This window comes from Pollicipes pollicipes, unplaced genomic scaffold (assembly GCF_011947565.3).
Source record: "Pollicipes pollicipes isolate AB1234 unplaced genomic scaffold, Ppol_2.1 Scaffold_4295;HRSCAF=5057_pilon_pilon_pilon, whole genome shotgun sequence".
Taxonomy (NCBI): Eukaryota; Metazoa; Arthropoda; class Thecostraca; order Pollicipedomorpha; family Pollicipedidae; genus Pollicipes; species Pollicipes pollicipes.
Window position 1 is genome coordinate 24,645,161 of NW_023596461.1, and position 18,736 is coordinate 24,663,896.

The 18,736-nt window shown below is 55.2% G+C and overlaps 1 protein-coding gene and 1 long non-coding RNA gene across 5 annotated transcripts; both read left to right on the forward strand.

Annotated features, from left to right (window-relative positions):
• Positions 1-7,237: 7,237 nt before the first annotated feature.
• LOC119097056 (uncharacterized) lies at positions 7,238-18,297 on the forward strand. The gene is made up of 3 exons (XR_005094119.1): positions 7,238-7,281; positions 17,233-17,350; positions 18,162-18,297. It is a non-coding gene; the product is annotated as an uncharacterized LOC119097056 (long non-coding RNA).
• Positions 12,300-15,877, forward strand: LOC119097051 (retinol dehydrogenase 11-like). 4 transcript variants are annotated; one of them, XM_037220076.1, is made up of 2 exons: positions 12,300-12,361; positions 14,294-15,877. In XM_037220076.1, exon 2 carries the CDS (start codon positions 14,382-14,384, stop codon positions 15,264-15,266), a length of 885 nt encoding a protein of 294 aa, XP_037075971.1. In that variant the 5' UTR covers positions 12,300-12,361; positions 14,294-14,381; the 3' UTR covers positions 15,267-15,877. The 4 variants fall into 4 exon arrangements, with proteins under 4 accessions (XP_037075971.1, XP_037075973.1, XP_037075974.1 ...); XM_037220078.1 differs by lacking the exon at positions 12,300-12,361 and adding an exon at positions 12,373-12,418; XM_037220079.1 differs by lacking the exon at positions 12,300-12,361 and adding an exon at positions 12,524-12,690.
• Positions 18,298-18,736: the final 439 nt, after the last annotated feature.

Sequence of the window (18,736 nt, forward strand, 5' to 3'; positions counted from 1 at the left end):
GATCTAATCTTCTATCACCGATCGGCGATCTAATCTTCTATCACCGATCGGCTTCTGGGGAATTTGGGCGCCTATACAGTGTGCGGTCATATAGCACTATTAGTCTTCCATCAGCGGTGACTGTCAGCTGCATGTATCCCAGTCCTAAGGTAGGAGGCCGGCCGTAGCGGACAAACTGCAGCCAGTCGGGAAACGGGCGATATCGACGGTCTTGTTCATACGATGGAGGGCGCGCGGAGGCGCTGTCTTTGTCACGTGCTCCTGCTGTTTCCAGCGACGGTGCGCAAGCTGGGTCGACCTCCTCATCTGGTGATGCGCATCATGGACTGCGTGCTCATCCTGTTCCAGAAGCGCCTACAGCCGGTCAAACCTGACCCGCAGGCCCCCTGTCCCAAACCCTCCTGGGTCGAGTCACTGAAGGTGAGCAGACCGTGTCCCGAGCCCTCGAGCGCTCTGTCCCAAACCCTACTAGGTAGAGTCACTGAAGGTGAGCAGACCGTGTCCCGAGCCCTCGAGCGCTCTGTCCCAAACCCTCCTAGGTAGAGTCACTGAAGGTGAGCAGACCGTTGTCCCGAGCCCTCGAGCGCTCTGTCCCAAACCCTCCTAGGTAGAGTCGCTGAAGGTGAGCAGACCGTGTCCCGAGCCCTCGAGCGCTCTGTCCCAACCCTCCTAGGTAGAGTCACTGAAGGTGAGCAGACCGTGTCCCGAGCCCTCGAGCGCTCTGTCCCAAACCCTCCTAGGTAGAGTCGCTGAGGTGAGCAGACCGTGTCCCGAGCCCTCGAGCGCTCTGTCCCAAACCCTCCTAGGTAGAGTCGCTGAAGGTGAGCAGACCGTGTCCCGAAGCCCTCGAGCGCTCTGTCCCAAACTCTCCTGGGCCGAGTCACTGAAGGTGAGCAGACCGTGTCCCGAGCCCTCGAGCGCTCTGTCCCAAACTCTCCTGGGCCGAGTCACTGAAGGTGAGCAGACCGTGTCCCGAGCCCTCGAGCGCTCTGTCCCAAACCCTCCTAGGTAGAGTCATGAAGGTGAGCAGACTGTGTCCCGAGCCCTCGAGCGCTCTGTCCCAAACCCCTCCTAGGTAGAGTCACTGAAGGGAGCAGACTGTGTCCCGAGCCCTCGGGCTCTCTGTCCCAAACTCTCCTGGGCCGAGTCACTGAAGGTGAGCAGACCGTTGTCCCGAGCCCTCGAGCCTCTGTCCCAAACCCTCCTAGGTAGAGTCACTGAAGGTGAGCAGACCGTGTCCCGAGCCCACTTGCGCTCTGTCCCAAACCCTCCTGGGTAGATTCACTGAAAGTGAGCAGACCGTGTCCCGAGCCCACGGGCGCCCTGTCCCAAACTCTCCTGGGTCGAGTCCACCGAAGGTGAGCAGACCGTGTCCCGAGCCCCACGGGCGCCCTGTCCCAAACTCTCCCGGGTCGAGTCACCGAAGGTGAGCAGACCGTGTCCCGAGCCCACGGGCGCTCTGTCCCAAACCCTCCTGGGTCTAGTCACTGAAGATGTCTGTCTGTCCTAAATCCCGCTCTGTCCAGCTGATGAGGGTGCTGTCCGGAGGCGACCCGGATCAAGGCGCTCTGAAAGCGGCTCGGGGGCTAAGAGTGGTAACGTCTGTTGGTTCGAGGTTAAACGCATTATGTCTCTGTTTTGCTTCACACGCAGCGGCTCACTGTCCTCATTTCGTGATCCAGGCAACCGAAGAAGTTAAGCTGAAAGATTAGCTGCTGTGATCAGCTTTGCTTTCGAAAAATGCACATTGAAAGTCCGCTACTGTAAATTATGTTAATATTATTCATGCCATTCACTTCGCCTTCTGCCCGTTTGGATGGATGTGATCACGAACGCTTGTCTTTATTTGCACCACGCAGTATCCATTAGTTTCCAAATGAACTGGCGCTGGGATTCCAGAGTTCGAACGCGAGATTAGAATGGACGAAGCCGAGTCTTGCAGTCATGTTGTGTATGGCCTAAATGACCTAAGATGGCGCCAGTGCATCCGCAGGCCTCTTCCGTGACTGGAGCAGCCGTCCAAATCAACTTAAACCACCCCCCTAGCTTTTTAAGTTAAGGTCTGCCATACTTCTCATCTATTTTTCCTCAGAAATATTACCCGAAAGGTCATTGGATGCCCCTCACAATTCATTGAGACCCGCCGCGGGTGCTGGCCCGCTGTGAGCTACATGAAGCATGAATGCGTCACGGGACGTGACCGGTGATGGGTTTGCGGCCTTGACGCGTTGCGTTTTATCGATTCCCGGACGTGCAACTCGTTCACAACTGCCCGACCTTGATCTAACAGAAAATCAATGTCCATCAGCCTGCGGCACTGGCTTCTTCCAGTTAGTCGCCGAACGGAAACGCCAACATAACATGCGAACGAGCAAGCCGTCGTTTGCTGCGAGCCGGCTGCTGCCTTAGTCTAAAACGAAATCATACTACGAACATTGAATCGACAGCCTTAGTTTAGTTCGTGGTTTATAACGCTCGTTGCGTAATGCCGCGCCGCCTTGAAAGAAAGTAACGAGTCTCCAAACCGTGAACCTTTTTGGACACGAAGCCTCTGTCGTAATATTTAAGCGCTCATTTAGGAGCGACTGTGCGACTGTGATGTTCCCGACTGATCCAAAGTATTTCTGCCGGAATGTGGCCGCCTGTGTTACGCGCCTGGAGCGTACGGGCCTGCTGGGGGTCGCGCCTCAGCGCGCCGCCGTCTGTGACCCAGCACCGTGCCTGACCTGACCTGACCCGCCGCCGCAGATGATGGCCAGCACGACGTTCCTGCAGCAGCTGCAGACCTACCCCAAGGACACCATCAACGACGAGATGATCGAGCTGCTCGAGCCCTACTTCTCCATGGAGGACTACAACATGGACACGGCTACGCGCGTGTGCGGTGACGTGGCCGGTCTGCTCTCGTGGACCCGCGCCATGTCCTTCTTCTTCGGCGTCAACAAGGAGGTGCTGCCGCTCAAGGTAAGCTCCACGAGGCTGGAGAGGCGCGATGTGTGCAGTGATCGCACACAAATGGCCGTGGGTTGTCGCACTGGGCCGCGCTAATTCATCTGTGGCCAGCTGTAGGAATTGACCGTAGTTCTGTGTGGTGAGCGACGGAAGGCACGATAGGGGAAATCGGACGATGAATTGTGAACGCGTCTGCACGTTTGAGAAGCAGCCCAGTCCGTGTCGAAACACTGATGTGCGGAGTAGCGCTAAGCGTCGTCGCTGCGCCGTCTGGATCCGACCGATCCGGTCCGACCTGAGCGTGACGCGCGCCGGCGGCGGCAGGCGAACCTGGCGCTGCAGGGCGCCCGGCTGTCGGCGGCCCAGGCCGAGCTGAGCAGGGCCGAGGCCGAGTTGACCGAGAAGGAGGCCGAGCTGGCCACCGTCAAGGCCCAGTACGACCGGGCCGTGGCCGAGACGACGCGGCTGACGCAGGCGGCCGACGCATGTCGCCGCAAGATGCACGCCGCCAGCCAGCTCATCAACGGCCTTGGCGGCGAGAAGGTGCGCTGGACGCAGCAGAGCAAGGCCTTCAAGGAGCAGATGGGACGGTGAGCTGCCGACAGCGACGGCTACTGACGGAACTGACGCGGAGTTGGGGGCGGGCTGAGGGGGAGCAGCTTCGTGACGCTCCTGATGATGAGGCTCAGGGTCAGGCTGGAGACAACCATCTAACGTGTACACAATATGAGAACACCACGCGGAAGTTGTGTGACATGCAGCCTAATCCAGAGGAACCTTAGCTTAGCGGTAGTGACGAGGCCTTCGTAATGTAACACGACGCTACTTAGGGATACTGGTGGTGTGGTGGTTAAGCTGCGCGTCTGGGAAGCTGGAGGTACGGGGTTCGATTCCACGCGGTGCCCGCCCTTCCTGCCAAGGTGAGCGGCAGGCGACGTCATACAGCGTCAGTAGCTGAGTGCGTCGTAAGCTCCAATGACTTGACGTTGTTGTAGTGCGACGGCGGCGGCTGTGACGAGCAGTGCTGCACGCGCTTTGCCGCCAGCCTGGTGGGAGACGCCCTGCTGGCGGTGGCCTTTCTCTCGTACTCGGGCCCGTTCAACCAGGAGTTCCGCTGCGCCCTGCAAACCAGCTGGAAGAAGGTGCTGCAGTCGCGGGGTATACCGATGACGGCCACCCTCAACATCGTCAGCATGCTCTGCGACAACGCCACCGTGGCCGAGTGGAGTCTGCAGGTAGGGGGCGCGAACCAGCGCACTCCATGTGAACCAGCGCAGCTGCACTCTGCGTACTGGCTATGTGAAGCATTCAGGTGTCACATGTGGAGTGGATCGATCTGTTGAGTCTCCTTTGTGACCGCAGTATCCTGATTTCATTGTTATGCCGCGCTATTGCTGACCTATTTAACCCGTCCGCCATCGGCAGGGTTTGCCCAGTGACGAGCTGTCGATCCAGAACGGCATCGTGGCGACGCAGGCCAGCTGCTACCCGCTCATGATCGACCCACAGGCCAGGGAAAGGCCTGGATCAAGAACCGAGAGGCCTCCAACGAGCTTCAGGTGCGGCTTACGGTCGCTTGACTTTTTGCCGACGCGTGTTATCACCACGGCGGGACGGAGGCCGGGGCCGGCGAAAGACCTCCGTGTGTGCCTGAGACGCGGACTTGTGTGCACGCTCTCATGACTCCCAACTGCTGGGGTGCGTTCAGGCGGGACCGGAGAGCGGCGGTGACGGTCTGATGGTGTCTAGGTACGGCCCTCCACCAGGCCGGTTTGAGGGCGACGGCCGGGCCTGCCGCCATGTCACGGGGTCAGTGCTGTGTGAATTACCGCCCACGGCAGCTGGTTCACAGCTATGCTGTGCATTCAGATCAGCGTTTGGTTTGGTGATCCGCCTTCAGGACATGGTCTCGTCCTGGGTCTCCGGTCTCCGTGGTAGTTTTTACACGGCCACGGAAGTCCAGATATAACCGCTGTATGTATGCACACTGTAGTGAGGATACGGGTAGCATGCGAATGTCTGTAATTAGGGCTGTCCCACGAGGACGTGGAACAAGTTAAAGCTTTTGCCGAGTGTATTTGAATGTTTGCATTGGTAGCTTGCAACGGTATTTTACCAGGAAAGCCACGGCGGTGGGACCCCAAACTTTAAATGCGTCGCCGTTTTACCCTGAGCACTGTCACCTTTTCCGGCCTTGCTCGTTGTTTTCTCAACTGTCTCCTCTCCTTGAAGAAACTCAGCCAGGCCCAGTCTGTGCATTTTCCCGCTGCGCGCGCATTCCTGCCTGGCATTTTGCGCCGCCACCCTGACCGTGCGTGTCTCTTTGACGCCCTGACCCCGCGCGTCTGATCCTCCGGCGTCCTGACCCCACGCGTCTGGACCGTCGCCAGATCAGCTCACTCAACCACAAGTACTTCCGGGCTCACCTGGAGGACAGTCTGTCTCTGGGCAGGCCGCTGCTGATTGAAGACGTGGGCGAGGAGCTGGACCCGGTGCTTGATAACCTGCTGGAGAAGAACTTCATCAAGTCTGGCTCTACGCTTAAGGTTGCTACACGCAGCCTGCCAGCTGCTGAGGTCTACTTTGTCTGCCTATGTTTTCTGTATCTGTCTCATGTCTTATATCTCATGTCTCACGTCTCATCAAATCGACGCGTCTGCTTTGCGCTTAGCCGTAGACCAGCGTGTGACAAGATATTGGGTTCGTTTTCACGTACAGTGCTAGGTTTACATACCCAGTCTCGACACAGCGCGATTTTACGAAATGTGCCTTAGTGATATCATGCGCTTCTGGTTACCACTGGTGCCTTGCTGCGCCGTCTCGTGTTTTCGCCTACCTGTTGGTATCAGGTGCCGATCAACTGGCGTCTCCTTACGACGCCTGGCCGCTCGCCAGGTGCTGGTGGGTGACAAGGAGTGCGACGTTATGCCCGGCTTCACACTCTACATCACCACCAAGATGGCCAATCCGGCGTACAGTCCAGAGGTGGCCGCGAAGACGGCCATCATCGACTTCACCGTCACCATGCTGGGGTTGGAGGACCAGTTGCTCGGTACGTCCTGCCGCTCCTGGATCCTCGCGAACAGACCTGGTGCGATGTGACACGTGGCCAACAACGTGGCCATGTATCAGTCTTCATCCCCTGTGGGACTGCGCGTGCAAAGGGATGGAAAACAACGAAAAAAGCCTCGGGTGCAGGGGTGCCACTTTATATACTTTGCGAAGTGAACCTGGGCCCCAATGCTGACTTGGGCCCCCCAGTGGTCTTCGAACCCCCATGCCCCACGCATATAACAAAAAGGGAATATTGGGCCAACAAAATGCAGCAAATGTCTGAGCTCCTGATACAAGAGCTACCTAAACGCATACCTAACCATAACATCATTATATATTCATTGTTATTGCCATCAAATTGGCTTGAAATGGGTGGTTAGCCCGCGACCGTAAAATCTTATTGGAAACGACCATTCTCTATTTTCAATATGACATCGGAGACGCAACTCAAAGCGGCCAAACCCGGGAAAAGTCAGGTTTTGGAGGTAGGTAAGTCAACTCGATTGAATCACCCCCATCCGATTTTCGAGAACTGCGCTCCCTCCCCGAGTGGGTTTCCATTGTCCGGGACGCTGTTTTTGACAGGCATGGTATGCCATCATTGAGACAATGACAATGCATTACGATTTCCAGTTCCCCCAGGATCCGGAGAACTATGTTTATGAAATTTGAAGAAATTTCATTGCATTGGAGCCAGCGTTATTTCACCCGGTTTCCGTATAGTAGAGGCTCTGCACAGATGGCTTTAAACTGCGCCTGTTAGCTAACGCTTATAACAGGTTTATGGGAAATGTTCGTGACCGAAAACATACCGGAAAATATTGCAAAGGTCTTCAAGTGCTCACCGATTAGAAACAATGAATGATTGCGAGTGCCGATTAAAGCTAGCGTAACAAACTTCGTTGGATCAATGCAGCTGACCTGAAGGCCTGCCAGGATAGAGTTTGATGCCAGCACTTCGTCGGAAACGTTCTATCTGTGTCATTACTGGCATTTTGCGGACCACCTAATTTCATTTGGTTATTTTTAAAGTTCCACGTCACGAGGGTATTCTCGGATGCAAACCGCGCGAGCGTCTTGCGGCTTGGTCACCTAGTGGTGAAGAAGTGTGGCGTGATTTTGCCTCTGGCCTGTGGCTTCTCAGGGCGTGTGATCCGCACTGAGAAGGTGGAGCTTGAGTCGGACCGCGTGGCTCTCATCGAGGCCGTGATGGAAAACAAGCGCAAGACCAAGGCGCTGGAGGACGACCTGCTGTACCGCCTGACTTCGACTCAGGTCAGCCCAGACAGCAGATCTGACGTGATTACTGGCATATGTCGCACAGCCTGGACTTGAGCATGCCTCCTGAAAGTCGGGGATTTGCCGCACCAATTAGCGTATCGCTCAGATCCCTTATTTCGTGGTATCAAAGTGAGAACAGCTGTAGTACGCAGTTGAGTACAGTTGAGCGCAGTCGAAGTAGTACCGGCTTTGAACGTCGTACGCGCCTGTGTCTTGCGCTCCTCACGCGGCGCAAGACGCAATCCAGCTTCTCCGGGATGACCCAGCCACCCGGCGAGTGGGGTGACACCCGCGAAGCCATACAACCAGCTCTGGGGGTGTAGACAGTGGATCATCCTTTATACACCGTGCGATGTATCATGGCGCAGCGGCGGCGCCACGGATTTTAAGTTGGGGTGGAACGTCCCGGGGAGGCTGCGGCTGAATGAAGCCTCCTGGGCAGTGGCGCATCCAAGGTGGCGCCGGGATGCATGCTCTCTTATAAAGTTGTTACATCACCAGACTAATCTGAGTAAATGTTGACAAGTGAAGGAACACGGACTAGGGCCTCTCTGATTAGTGCAGGGGCTTGAAGACCCAGTTAAAGGCCTCTTCGTCCAAAAATGGAGGCTCCTTTTTCAGAAATAGGCTTTGGAATGCATGGAGGGACCGCCTAATTTGGAACAAGATGGTTCGGACTCACAAAGGGGCCTCCAAACCTTACAGATGGCCTCATAACTCCAGAAGGATATCCTGACCTGGAACAGAGACCTTCTGACGCATAAAATGTGCATCTTGTCCCAGAATAGGACGTAAAGCTAGCCACTTATTTAGCGGTTTATTTAGCGATTTATTTAGCAACGGGCTTTGATTTTATTGAAAAACGTCAACCAGTGAATAATTGTACGGGAGTACCGAATCTGACGTGTTTTTTTTTTGTAACATCACATGCTCTTCAAGGTCAAATGCGTGGCCAAAGACAGAAGCATCCACATCACTCCAAAGTTACTAGCCGATTTCAGATTTTTAACCATCATCATATTTACTAATGATGAACTGGCGTCCATCAACAAGTCCTGAAGTATTAAGGCCATTCTTCAAGGTCAGAGATCAGGACTGCTTGACAGACACTAGCCTACGCACTGAAGGCGATCCCGGTTCTAATTCATGCGCATTATTCTGATACAAAAAAATCGAAATCGTAAGGTAACTTTCTGGTGGCGTGGAGCTCCGCGTTCTCTGAGCTGAACTTGGCCTTGGAAGGTGGCCGTGAGATGTGAGGACTTTTTGAAAGACGCCTGTTCATGCGCTGGCGAATATTCTGATTCGGAAAAAGTCAAAATTGGCTGGAAACTTTTGTGTGATATGGAGCTCGCCTTTCCTTGACCTCGACTTGACTTGACGGACGGTCAATGATGTTGCAAAATAGACTGCAGATTTGGTGATCTCGTGTAATTATTGAAAGTAAAATGGGTTTCAGCGAAATCAGAACGCGTCTTTATATTAATAGCTAAATAAATCGCTAACTTCGCGGATATCAGGATAGGGGTCTCCTAATATAAATAAGATGCCTGCTTACCCAAACGGGGCCTCATTATTCAGACAATAAGCCACCTTAGTCATGAAAGGGGTCTCCCGAGTCATAAAATAGGCCTTTGATGCAGAGAGCGGTCTTCTGAGCCCGGTTTGCTATGTGTTAGGTCAGTTATGGGGGCTTCCTTTATCCGAATATTTCTAACTTATGCTTAACTTGTCTTGTTATGTTATGTTAAATATGTTAAACTTGTTATATTAAATAATATATATATGTGTGTGTGTGTGTGTGTGTGTGTGTGTGTGTGTGTGTGTGTGTGTGTGTGTGTGTGTGGTGTGTGTGTGTGTGTGTGTGTGTGTGTGTGTGTGTGTGTGTGTGTGTGTGTGTGTGTGTGTGTGTGTGTGTTGTGGTGTGTGTGTGTGTGTGTGTGTTGTGTGTGTGTGGTGTGTGTGTGTGTGTGGTGTGTGTGTGTGTGTGTGTGGTGTGTGTATACACTGCATACAGGCATGCTTGTCAAACAAAACTGGGTTTAATTAGTTATGGAGCTTTAAGGGCGCCTCAACCGCAATCATCATTTGCGCCAAAACAAACCTGAAGTTTGAGCAAAAGAGCCCTTCCAAATTTTGGGGAAGCGAAAACGTACTCTTGGCTCCCTGCCCCCAACCCCACCCCTGCGTCGCCGCTCCTGTCGTGGTGACCTGCATGCAAACCGTGTTTATTTATTTGTGTTGAGGCTGATATGGGAGAGCTGGGACTTTCTGGCCGCTTGGCTGTGCGCCCCGCTCCCTTCCGACGTTGGGGACAGGGTCATCCCTGAGCTGGTAAGCGCCGTCGGGTGTGCTTGTTCGTCAGACTGCGTCTCATGTAGGATAGTGGAGCTTTTCTCTTGGTCGCGCCGAGCGTTCCGGTGCCCGTGTTGCCCTGATGCATGGTGGTGTTGCAGCAGCATTACATCGATTTCCGTTATCACCATGGATACCAGACGAGATTGACCGCAGAACACTGCCTCGAACGGCGTGTACTTTGTGATTCCACGTTGGGGGAACACCCGAACGGCTGGGTGCCGCCACGCCATTACTTGCACGTCGTTAATCGCTTGAGCCCGTCCGTCACAGGTCATAAGTATTCCCTCCGTGTGAGTTTATAAACAGGCGACAAAACCTGTTGACGCCCATGCTTCAGCCAATGGGACCGATCGGCACCAAACCTTCGCCATTTGATGCCGCTTGGTCGAAAATCGAGCCTTCCCGGAGAACAGCGTTCTTCGGTCGGGCCAAAGGTCACCAAAAATGCCCGAAACAACCACGCGCTCCAAGCTTTTGGAACGGATCAGCATTAAACCCCCACCAGTCGATGTGACGTAGTCGATATAATATCCGTCCCAAAACATGACGGCTTTGGGGCAGGTCAAAGACCATCAAAAACGCTGCCCACCACTGCTTCTTCGCAGGCAACCACATGATCTGAGCCTTTGGGACCGATCGACACGAAACCTGTACCAATCGATGTAGCATGGTCGATAACATGGAGTATGCTCCTTTCGAGAACAAATGGCACTGGGCCAGGTAAAGGTCACCAAAAAACACCCGACACCACCGAAATTTTGTTTGCAGCAACACAAGGTTGGTTGTTTGCAGCAACCCAACTCAACCACCAGTCACCAACAGCAACGATGTGTCATGGTCGATAGCCTATCATTTCCTCACTGTGGTGACCTTGAGTTAGGTCACAAACAAACACAAACTTGAGTCACAAAAACGCCCAAACCACATATGAAATAGTGTGCAGAGAACACCATGCTCCGGGCCCATGAGAACGATCAACTCAAAGCCTTTATCGATCGATGGCCCATACTCGATAACGTAACCTTTCCAGAACGTGGTACCTTGAGTTAGGTCAAAGGTTACCAAAAGCGGTGAAGGAAATAAATAAGTCTGCAGACAACCTGATGCGTTGGGCCTATCGTAGCAATAGAACAAAACCTTGCAATCGATGTGCAATAGCCGATTACATTTCCTTATCAGAAAATGGTGATGTTGTGTCGGCACAAAAGGTCACCAAAAATAAAAACACCAAAATGGAAGTACTGGTAACCAATCGGCACCAAAACGTTTACCAACCGGTACGCCATCATGACGTCTGGAGCAAACAGGCGCCATTAAAGCCCACAGACTGTCGGGCTGGCTCGGCTAGGTCCTGTCATGAGAGGAATGCTCAAACTTGGCTTCGAGATTGGGACAAGCTTGAACTCCTTGACTTAAACTGGTGAGAAGTCTGGCGGCGGACTCGTGAGACTCGTGAGGGCCGCCTGCGTGAGAAGGCTCCCGAGAGCCTGGCTCAGTTGCGTGTGAGAGCGCGCACTCGTTAACACCACGGCGTGTGGTATTGTTATCGATACTTCTGCAATCACGCGCTGCGTCTGGCCAGCCGGTGGTGATCGGCTATTGACGCCGCGCGGGCCGAGTGAAGTCGGCGCTGTGCAGCGTTACTCCGACACAGGGTCTCGATGCCGGTGAATTCAACCCAGTTAACTAGGCAGTGTGTGATAGGACCACAGAATTTTCCCGCGTGTGTTAGGTGTGGCCTGCTGGTGCACGCCGAAGGGACTACCGACTAGTTTGAATGTGTACTGCACCGGACATGCTATTAGCATGCATAATGCAGGCCTCAACCACGCTGTTCAACCGTTGGCATTGGTTACCTGAACGGTGCGCAATTTTGGCTGATTCATCGGCCTTCCGCGTTGACGGATGCTTGTCATACTAGTCATTCTTGCCGGACAGTGACAGCGTAGCGGCCGGGCCGCCCACACACCCTTTTGCCCGCGGCGAAGTGTTCTGCGGTGTCGTGGGTGCTGCGGTACAGCTCTGATGAGTGTCGTGCGCGGGGCGGCGTTCTTCCGGCCTGCTGCGCCGGGTCGGCTAGCTGTCGCCGGGCCGACCTCAGCGCGGCGGGTCGGCGCCCCTCCGGCCCTGCTGCGCCCGTCGGCTAGCTGACGCCGGGCCGGCTTCAGTGCGGCGCGGCCAGTTGTGGGTCGGTCGGCGCCCAGAGGGGGATGGAAGGGGGGGGGGGGCAGCGCTCCTGCGGTCGGCTGACATCCCGCCTGCGGTTAGCGCGCGGATTGCGCAGGAAATAGACGGCGCCCGCGAGCAGTGGACCCTGCGTTGATCGAAGCAAAGAATAGCAGTCGTTTGTTCTGATTGTGCCAACAGTGCCAAGCTAATCGTGAAGGCATCGTCTGAAGCGCAGTGCAGCCCTCTCCCTCCCAAGACCTGTCGGCGTAACGCATGGGAGGTGACGACAACTTTACTGGAGGGGGGAGTGGGCGGAATCAAACTCGTCGTGGGCGCATGCAAGGAAAGTGCGCACCTCCAGCGCCGGAATGTTGAGGACGGCAACGTCACAGCCGGCGCGTCGGCGATTGGTTGGAGGGTGTGATGACGTTTGACCTTCGTGCCGTTCCAATTGGTTGGACAAGGTGATTGCTTAGACGGGTCCAGACGGCGTGCTGCGCGGCGGGGGCGGAAGCACAGTGTGGCTGTGCGTGGCGTAGCGGTGGTGGTGAGCAGCGTTAGACCGTTGAGGGCGCGGCTAAGCTCTGCCTGGGGCCGTCTCTGTGTAGGTCCAGGTGACACCGGTCGCGGCTCCCGTTCCCGATAGGCTGACCAGGGGCCGCGTTTAAAGGCCGGCCCGCGCGGCCAGGCCCTCAAATGCCAGGCAGAGGACCCTTTGCGCTGAATGACTCGACTCGTCTCCGGACTCGATGAGGGCACCTATGCCCTCCATACACCATCAGTACCGACCAGTCGGTTCCGTGTCAGTCCAAACCCGAGGTCCATTTTCCAAGGAGGGGCAAGGTTGGAGTCCACGATTTTCGCCGGTCGGGGCCCGTAAGTTAAAAATGCCCCCCCCCCCGCGCGTCGGTCAGGGGCCCGACACTGCTTAACAGAGTCCTGTGTTGACAAAGAGGTCTGACAGTCAAGGGTGGTGTGTTCGAGGAAACCCGAAGACTGACCAGTAATTTTATTTGAAGACTAAAGGATGCGAAGGACCGGCTGTAGGTCACATTAAGTCAGTCAATTGTCGGTCATAGAGCCTGTTGCATCGATTGAGAACCCCTTGGACAATGCGGCCCCTATTTCGGTCATCGGCCACCAACACCGAACAGTCAGTTCCGTGTTAATCTGAGCTCGGGGTATCCATTCCCCAAGCAGGAACAAGGCCGGCAGTCGCTCTTCGCATTGGTCGCGGTCCCTGAAACAATGAAGGGTCCCCAGTGCCCAAGTGTTGGTCAGGGCCCGCAGTGCCTAACAGAGGGCAATGTGCCGGCAGTTGGTTCCGGGTCGGCCAGGGGCCGTGTTTCCGGTAGCGGCGAAGGGCACAGGACCAAGGATCAAAGACCCAACTAAAAAGCTGAAGGGCCGGAAGAGAATATTGTGTGTCGCAGTAAGGGCCTGTGCCCGTGACGCTGTGGGCTTATAAGTCAGTCAGAGTGCCTTTTACGCTGATTGGGGATCCCTTGAACAGCGGGGTCTCTTGACGATTTTAGTCGACGGCCCGTCAAGCCTAACTGTTGTCCGTGCATATTTTTACCATCTACAGCGATAATGGATTCACTAAGGGCCTCCGAATCGACCAGGGGCCCGCCCCTGTGTCCCCGGTATGGCAGCCGGAATGCACCCCGCGCTGGGATAGAATGGCCCCTCAGCCGAAGTCTGTAAAAATGGATTTTTGACGTTCAAAGACAAGATCGTGATGAATATTTCACCTTTATAATTTCGCGTTGCTGTAACCGCTAACCTGTTCAGAGGAACAGATTAACAGTTACAGTATCTCGAAGACATAAAGACTCTACTTTTATTTTTCCAGTTCTACCACTACGTTCCAGCACCAGCTCGCGGTGTTGTAAATGTTTATCCGCTCATCCTACCCATGTAAAAATGGTGCCGATAGAAAATACGTCTCGATTTCTTTCTAAACATGCTATTAAAGTCGTTAAGTGTCCAAAGGCGCTTACCCCAGATGCGTCACCGTTCTATTTTGTCCGTTGGCCGGCGCCTAATGTTAGCTACAGGAGTGACGCTGCGCTGCCTATGAAAAATGCAACGCCTGGTGTCATTTTTGTGAAAAATTATGGCAAAGCCTCTGGGTCTTTTGGGTTTAGCAAGAGTCTATACTGAGTCATTGCAAAATAAGAAGCGCCGGCGGATTCTTCCATGCCACCATTTAGTGCCCACTTCCTTCAGTTTATTGGCTTCAGAACGCAAACGAACTTCCCTCTCTTGGTAGCTCCCAGCTTTCATTTCAGTAAAGACCGGTTTTAGAATAATGAACGAATGAAAAAGCACCCCCTTGAAATCAAAAGAGCCATATCCCGTGATTTATTTATCTTGGGGGGGATCTCGCCATCAGGGCCCTTTGTCAACCCTTTGCTCCCCACCTACCAAGGCTCCGGCAGGGCCCCTGATCGCCGCCCTCGCTCGCTCACTGCAGGGAGCGCCGCTTCGCTGGAAGAGAAAGTCGTTGCGGCTGGTAACTGCTGTGAGGTCTCCCTGCGCGTGCTGACCGCCGACGCCGAACCATGCCGTGGAAGCCGATGTATCGCTCGGACGTGCGCCTAGAAGGCAAGACGGTCGTCATTACGGGCGCCAACACTGGCATCGGCAAGGAGGCGGCGCGCGACCTGTACGGCCGTGGCGCGCGCGTCATCATGGCCGTGCGGACGGTGTCGCGAGGCGAGGCGGCGCGCGAGGAGATAGAGGGGGCGGCCGAGACCGGCGCCGGCCAGCTGGAGGTACGCCAGCTCGACCTCGAGTCGCTGGAGTCGGTGCGCCGCTGCGCCGAGGAGCTGAATGCGGCTGTGGAGAAGATCGACCTGCTGATTCTGAACGCCGGCAAGATGGCCTGCCCGCGCTCCGAGACCAAGGACGGCTTCGAGAGCCAGCTGGGCACCAACCACCTGGGCCACTTCTTGCTGACGCACCTGCTACTTGACAAGGTGAAGGCGGCCGCGCCTTCACGCATCATCGTGCTCAGCTCGCTGTTCCACAAGATGGGCAGCATGCACTTCGACGACCTGCAGCTGAAGAACAACTACGGCCCCTGGAAAGCCTACAATCAGAGCAAGCTGGCCAATGTGCTGTTCGCCAGCGAGCTGGCACGCAGGCTGAAGGACAGCGGTGTCACCACGTACGCCGTGCACCCGGGCTGGGTGCGCACCGAGCTGGCCCGCCACCTCTCCGTCTGGACCAAGGCGGTGCAGGCGCCTGTGCAGTTTCTCGCCAAGTCGCCGTTGCAGGGCGTGCAGACGACGCTGTACTGCGCGCTGGAGCCGACGCTGTCGGCCGAGTCGGGCCAGTACTACGCCGACTGCCGGCGCACGGCGCCCTCCAGTCGGGCGCAGAGCGTGGAGGACGCGCGCCGCCTCTGGGAGGTCAGCGAGCAGCTGGTCGGTCTGAATCGCTGACAGGGGCTGAGCCGGGCGGTGGAGCACGGCAACGGCTGCTCCTCCGCCTCGGGCCCGCTGCCTGAGGTGCAGTGACGGCTGTCCTCGGCTCCTCGTGCGGCCCGCAGTGACGGCGGCGCCGAGAGCGCCGTCCGTGACGTAATTGCTGCTGTGACTGCTGAGATGAGGAGCGCGGCCAGGGCCGTCACTGCTTGAACTTTGGTAGCGGCGGACCGTGGGGCCGGTCCAGAGCCATGCTCTGCTGCAGAGGCCCCCGTGGCTGATGAGCCGCAGCCGTGAACACTGGCTTGGACTGAGTACGTGACTGAGGTGTGCGGGGGAGGGGGTGTCACGTGCTGCCTCTAAAGTGTTGTGCCGCTGACTGCCGTCTGCCGAATGGAGAATGGCTCGTGAGTGACACACGGCTGTCGGCTTGCCGCAGACCGGTATTGGCCGGTGGATGAACTGGCCAAAGGGAATCGATGTCGTCTGTCTGATTTCTACTCAAACATGCTGGGGTAGTCACACCTACTTAACATCGGCGCTTTCTCTATATCTGCTGCAAATGTTGCCTTGTGAAAGTGTCCAGTTTCTGATCATCAGTTCTGAGAATAAATGTGTGATGGACTTACTATCAGAGGTGTCTGCAAATTGTATATCATTATGTCGTGCCCAATTCGGCAGAATTTCCCACATCAAATGTGCTCGCATGTCACATCGATATGCGCGCACGTGGTATGTGCAGCATTGATACAGCCGTTTTGTTGACGAGTTTGTAAATACAAATGGACACCCTCGTTCCCGGTTCTTGGGCCCGGAAGTCTTTGCAACAAAATCGGAGCATCGTTCATTTCTAGGGTTGTTCACCCACACTTTAGCATTGAGGTGTACAGCTTATTGAGATAATAAGCTTCATGTCCTCTGGTCATATAGGCCATCTCTCCACGTGCCGGACATATTTGTGCTGTAACTTCCTCACCGTTAATTTTGCGTCGCACAGCGTGGTTTTGTCATTGGAAACAAACCAGCCAAGCGCAAAATAAACACCGACTCATGATGAGTCGGTGTCTCCACGTCGAGAAACACTTTCGGGAGGTGCCGAATGCCACTTCATTTAAAGTGGCAAACCATCGTCGACAGCCAGCAGCCGACAGACCACCGCATGTGTAGGCGTTTATGAGGCCCTGCTCGTCACGGCCACGTGTTGGTAGGCCGTGACTCAGCAGGATCTGCGCGTGCAAGGTCATCGTGCCTCCGCGGAGTCGCCGACGGCCGAGGTGCAGCTCCAGCAGCCGCTCGTCATCCCTCAGTCTCCTTGCCATGCGGGTGGCGAGGGGTGCTGTGAGGCCACGGTTCCAATGAGGTCTCGAGGTTAGACGGCGATCGAGACGTTCGTGAAGGCATGTACGCATTCATGCGCTAAACGGTGGGCAGTTGTGAATCGTTGGGGATGTGGGATGAGCGAAGGGATATCATCTGGGGGTGACGAGGGGTGTGATCGGGAGTTGAAGAGAAGCATCCGAGGATAATGGCTGTCGTCACATGAAGGCAGTGGAAACAGCATTTAGTGTTAGGGCAAAGGCATTTGATTTGCTTAGTGCTTTGCACTATTAACAAATCAAACAGACGTTAAGTGTCGCAGTTGCACTGCAAGGATAGTGTGTGCGCTGCAGCTGAGATCGAACCGCTTCCACTCTGTGTTTTACCCCACCAGCTGCAGCAACACGCATAGCTAGGAATGATTAACAACGTCTCCAGTGATTATGGTCAGGCTTGGCGGTGTGGCCGTAGCACAATCATCTAGTGATTACTGAGCATGGAGCGTGACCACACCGGTGTCTTCCGAGACTATAGCAGTGACGGAAACACGAACTTGGCATGTTTTGTCGTGAAAGCATGCTTTGAGCGATGTCCAGTCGTGGATTGAATGCCCTGGCGAGTCTTCTCTCAATGAACCGTTTTATGACGCCGATAACTTTCTCGCCAGGTATCACTGGTGGACGACGAGGATCTGATACAGGTTCTGCAGTACACCAAGACTACTGCTCAGGAGGTGCACGAGAAACTGCTTATCGCTGCCGAGATGGAGAAGAAAATCAACAAAGGTGCAGTGGTTTGGCCTGTCTGTAAAGTGGCACGCCGCCACACTGGTCAACATGAAGTGAATAAATATCAGGCTCACTTGTGAGAATGCGCAATGCGACAAAGTCAAGCTTTGTTATGCTGTGGTTTACCCACTGCTTGATGTGTTCTTTGAATCAGTACCTCTTGGTGTACTGAAAGCCTGTTACTTTCAACGCACGAGCTTGAAATTCGTGCAAAGAGAAGCTCAAGTTCGAGATTGAGTTTGAGTCCTGGTGATCCGCATTGCCGTCTCTTGACCACACTGAGTAGAAATAAGAAGACAGGATAAGCTCATTTATACCATAAGTTTTCCTCAGTTTGCTGATCGACCGGACGTCCACGCTGTTTTCCTGTGGCGCCGTTTTATCCTGTGTCCTCGCGTCGCATTGGTCTCAGCAGCAGTCAGCCGCCGCCACCAGTCACGAGACGACCCGGTGGCTGCGCGGACTGGCAGTGTCAACCGAGCGCGCCCGCCAGCCTCGGTGTCACCCCCATGCGCGGAAGAGGCTGACAACGGTGATAACACAGGACAGCCGCGGCTCGGGCCCAACTGTTACCGCCCTCTTCTTAATCCTCTAGTCCTGAAGTGGTTGGTCATGGTCGAAAGATCTCTTACCCAGTCACATCAGCAAGCCATCAGGAGTGGCCGCTGGTCTGACCATCATCTGCTGACGGCGCTGCTCTGCACCGGTCGCAGCACCCGCAGGCCCCCCTGCCCAGCCCCTTGCGCCATGACTGGCTGTGATTGGACCGCGCTGCCAGCCACGTTACGTGCCGTCGCCCGTGTTGCAGCTCGGGACGAGTTTCGCCCGGTGGCCGCTAGGGGCTCGATCCTCTACTTCCTGATCACGGACATGAGCGAGGTGAACGTCATGTACCAGACGTCGCTCAAGCAGTTCCTCGGCCTGTTCGACCAGTCGATGCAGAAGTAAGCGGTACTGCTGCTGGCTGGTTCCGCGACCTCGGTTTGACCTCGGTTTGACCTCGGTGACGGCGGTTTGACTGGGACAAAGACCGGGTCAGGTAGCCGCACCTTCGCCAGCCGCAGAGCGATGTTCGGCCCGGGGCAGCACCTTGTTCCGGTGTGGTCATTCGACTCATTGGGTGTATGGTGCATGCAGATGTTTGTGCATGAATGGATAAGATCGCTCCGTAGTTCCGGTTGGGTGAAGAGCTGTTGGCTGAAACATCCTTCCAATTAAAAAGAAGAGTGAGCTCAGCGTGAACTAACCGGAAAATATCTCGTCCAAACTGTTCAGAAAAGCTTTCGTTTAGGCGATCGTATGTCCCTCCCTATGCTGGCACAGGATGATTCCTACGGAAGATGTCTTTGAGTTCGGCCTCCACAAATCTAGTCTGGCCTGGCT